Consider the following 3,638-nt stretch of genomic DNA (forward strand, 5'->3'; position numbering starts at 1 on the left):
TGAAAATCTGTATCTCCGTTTTGGATACAATCCTGGGATGTGTAGTTTTGTGGGTGCTTATAAATACCAATGGGGGAAATGACTGCCTTTGTGAACTACACATCCCAGGAATCCTTATGACTGAATCCTTATTATGACAGGCTCAGAATGCGACATGAAAGGAACACGAGGGACTCCATCTTGTCATCTTCACCTCATTGTATCTCTATTTGTGATGGACTTCCAAAGATGTGTAGTTTTGTGGGGACTTAGCCATACCAACCAGGGAAATGAGTGCCCCTGTGAAGTGAACTATACATCCCAGGAATCCTTATGACTTGGATCCTTATTATTTGAACAACAGGCCCAGAATGCTACATGAAAGGAAAACGAAGGACTCCATCTTGTCATCTTCACCTCTCTATTTGTGATAGACTTCCAAAGATGTGTAGTTTTGTGGGTGCTTGTAAATACCATTGAGGGAAATGAGTGCCTTTGTGAACTACACGTCCCAGGAATCCTTATGACTGAATCCTTATTAGGCTCAGAATGCTACGTGAAAGGAACACGAGGGACTCCATCTTGTCATCTTCACCTCATTGTATCTCTATTTGTGATGGACTTCCAAAGATGTGTAGTTTTGTGGGTGCTTATAAATGCCAATGAGGGAAATGACTGCCTTTGTGAACTACACGTCCCAGGAATCATTATGACTGAATCCTTATTAGGCTTAGAATGCTACATGAAAGGAACACGAGGGACTCCATCTTGTCATCTTCACCTCAGGAGATGTTCATTGTATCTCTATTTGTGATGGAATTCCAAAGATGTGTAGTTTTGTGGGGACTTAGCCATACCAACCAGGGAAATGAGTGCCCCTGTGAAGTGAACTACAAATCCCAGGAATCCTTATGACTTGGATCTGTATTATTTGAACAACAGGCCCAGAATGCTACATGAAAGAAACATGAAGGACTCCATCTTGTCATCTTCACCTCTCTATTTGCGATGGACTTCCAAAGATGTGTAGTTTTGTGGGCACTTTAAAATATCCATTAGGGAATTGAGTGCCTTTGTGAACTACACATCCCAGGAATCCTTATGACTGAATCCTTATTATGACAGGCTCAGAATGCTACGTGAAAGAAACACGAAGGACTCCATCTTGTCATCTTCACCTCATTGTATCTCTATTGGTGATGGACTTCCAAAGATGTGTAGTTTTGTGGGCACTTTAAAATATCCATTAGGGAAATGAGTGCCTTTGTGAACTACACGTCCCAGGAATCCTTATGACTGATTATGACAGGCTCAGAATGCTACATGAAAGGAACACGAGGGACTCCATCTTGTCATCTTCACCTCAGGAGATGTTCATTGTATCTCTATTTGTGATGGACTTCCAAAGATGTGTAGTTTTGTGGGGACTTATAAATACCAATGAGGGAAATGACTGCCTTTGTGAACTACACATCCCAGGAATCCTTATGACTGAATCCTTATTAGGCTCAGAATGCTACATGAAAGGAGCACGAGGGACTCCATCTTGTCATCTTCACCTCATTGTATTTCTATTTGCGATGGACTTCCAAAGATGTGTAGTTTTGTGGGGACTTAAAAATATAAATTAGGGAAATGAGTGACTTTGTGAACTACACATCCCAGGACTCCTTAACCCTTATAGTTCTGATAGATTCGAACTGCGACATGAAAGGAACACGAAGGACTCCATCTTGTCACCTTCACCTCAGGAGATGTTCATTGTATCTCTATTTGCAATGAACTTCCAAAGATGTGTAGTTTTGCGGGTGCTTATAAATACCAATGAGGGAAATGACTGCCTTTGTGAACAACACATCCCAGGGGAGCTGTCGCTTTCATTGTCCATCTGCGACACTGATGAAGCACTTCCGCATTCCCCGCATGCTTTTGCTGGAGTGCTTTGCTGGAGTCTTCTTTATGGCCTCATAAATCAGTTAATTTAGCCTCCCCACACTTTAAGGTGGTACCTAATTTTCCTACTTGACAGATCCAACTGGCTTTCGGGTTGTAAAGGTCAACAACAAGCTACACACTTGGTTGGAAGCTCACTCCAACCCGGGCTGGCTTCGAACTCATGACCTTTTGGTTAGAAGTGATCTTAAGTGATTTTAAATTGTATACTAATGTTAAGGTGCTTGGAGTCAAGGGAGAGATAAAGCAGAGTATAAATATATGGTCGAAGGCTTTCATGGCCGCAATCACTGGGTTGCTGTAGGTTTTTTTGGGCTATATGGCCATGGTCTAGAGGCATTCTCTCCTGACGTTTCGCCTGCATCTATGGCAAGCATCCTCAGAGGTAGTGAGGTCTGTTGGAACGAGGAAAATTGGGTTTATATATCTGTGGAATGACCAGAGTGGGACAAAGGACTCTTGTCTGCTGGAGCTAGATGTGAATGTTTCAACTGATCACCTTGATTAGCATATAATGGCTTGACATAATCACCTCTCAACAAAAGTTTGCTCTAGGCAATGTCCAAAACACAGACACGTGCCTTTCACCTCAAGAACAGAGAAGGATCCTGAGCTCTGAGGATTACGACCTGGGAAGGAAGGAATCCCACTGGAGCATTGCAACACACCTAAATACCTGGGAGTCACTCTGGACCGTGCTCAGACCTACAAGAAGCACTGCCTGAACATCAAGCAAAAAGTGGGAGCTAGAAACAACATCATACGAAAGCCGACTAGCACAACCTGGGGATCACAACCAGACACAGTGAAGACATCTGTCCTGCTACTGAGTATGCATGCCCAGTGTGGAACACATCTCACCACACTAAAACAGTGGATGTGGCTCTTGATGAGACATGCCGCATTATCACAAGGTGTCTGCGCCCTACACCACTGGAGAAATTACAGTGCTTAGCCGGTATTGCACCACCTGACATCCACCGGGAAGGAGCAGCCAATAGTGAAAGGACCAAGGCAGAGACATCTACAGCTCATCCCGTTTGGGTATCAGCCAGCACGGCAATGACTTAAATCAAGAAATTGTTTTCTTAAATCTACAGAGACACTCGCCGGAACACCTCAGCAAGCAAGAGTCCAAAAGTGGCAGGCTCAACCTCAAGAAATGGGGCCACCAAGTGGAGTCCACGACATGTGAGTGTGGAGAAGAGCCAACCATTGTCCACCTGCTGCAATGCACCCTGAGCCCAGCCACATGCACAAGGGAGGACCTACTTATAGTAACACCAGAAGCACTCCAAGTGGCCAGATACTGCTCAAAGGACATTTAATCAACTACCAAATTCAGAAATGCTGTGTTTTGTCTGTTTGTTTGCTTTGTTCTGTTAGAAATGTAATATAATTTGACTGGTTGTCCTGACACGACAAATAAATAGCATATTCCTGCCTCATTTGCATCTCCCTTGACCTTGTTTCCCTCCTCTCCTTTGTGCTGCTCTAAACCCAGCTCTAAACACACACTCACTTCCTGCCTCTCTAGGAAGACAGCCGCCAGCTCTCTGCCTCCCTTTGGCCTCGGAGGGCCATGTGCTCGCTTCGGCCCCGCCCCCTCCGCCGCTTGGCCAATCAGGATCAGAGGTTTCCCCAAAGGGCTTTTCTTGGGGGACTCCATTACCCAGAAGGCTCGCTCATTGGCCGAATCAGCGGAG

The 3,638-nt window shown here is 44.8% G+C and overlaps 1 protein-coding gene across 1 annotated transcript in view; it reads right to left on the reverse strand.

Annotated features, from left to right (window-relative positions):
• The window catches only part of LOC132766387 (class I histocompatibility antigen, F10 alpha chain-like), a 44,605-nt gene extending 41,004 nt beyond the window's left edge, over window positions 1–3,601 (reverse strand). Inside the window, exon 1 of the mRNA XM_067463247.1 lies at window positions 3,455–3,601. Within this exon, the coding sequence (XP_067319348.1) occupies window positions 3,455–3,601 (147 nt within the window). The remainder of the gene's footprint in view (window positions 1–3,454) is intronic.
• Window positions 3,602–3,638: the final 37 nt, after the last annotated feature.

Source organism: Anolis sagrei, chromosome 2, assembly GCF_037176765.1.
Source record: "Anolis sagrei isolate rAnoSag1 chromosome 2, rAnoSag1.mat, whole genome shotgun sequence".
Classification (NCBI taxonomy): Eukaryota; Metazoa; Chordata; class Lepidosauria; order Squamata; family Dactyloidae; genus Anolis; species Anolis sagrei.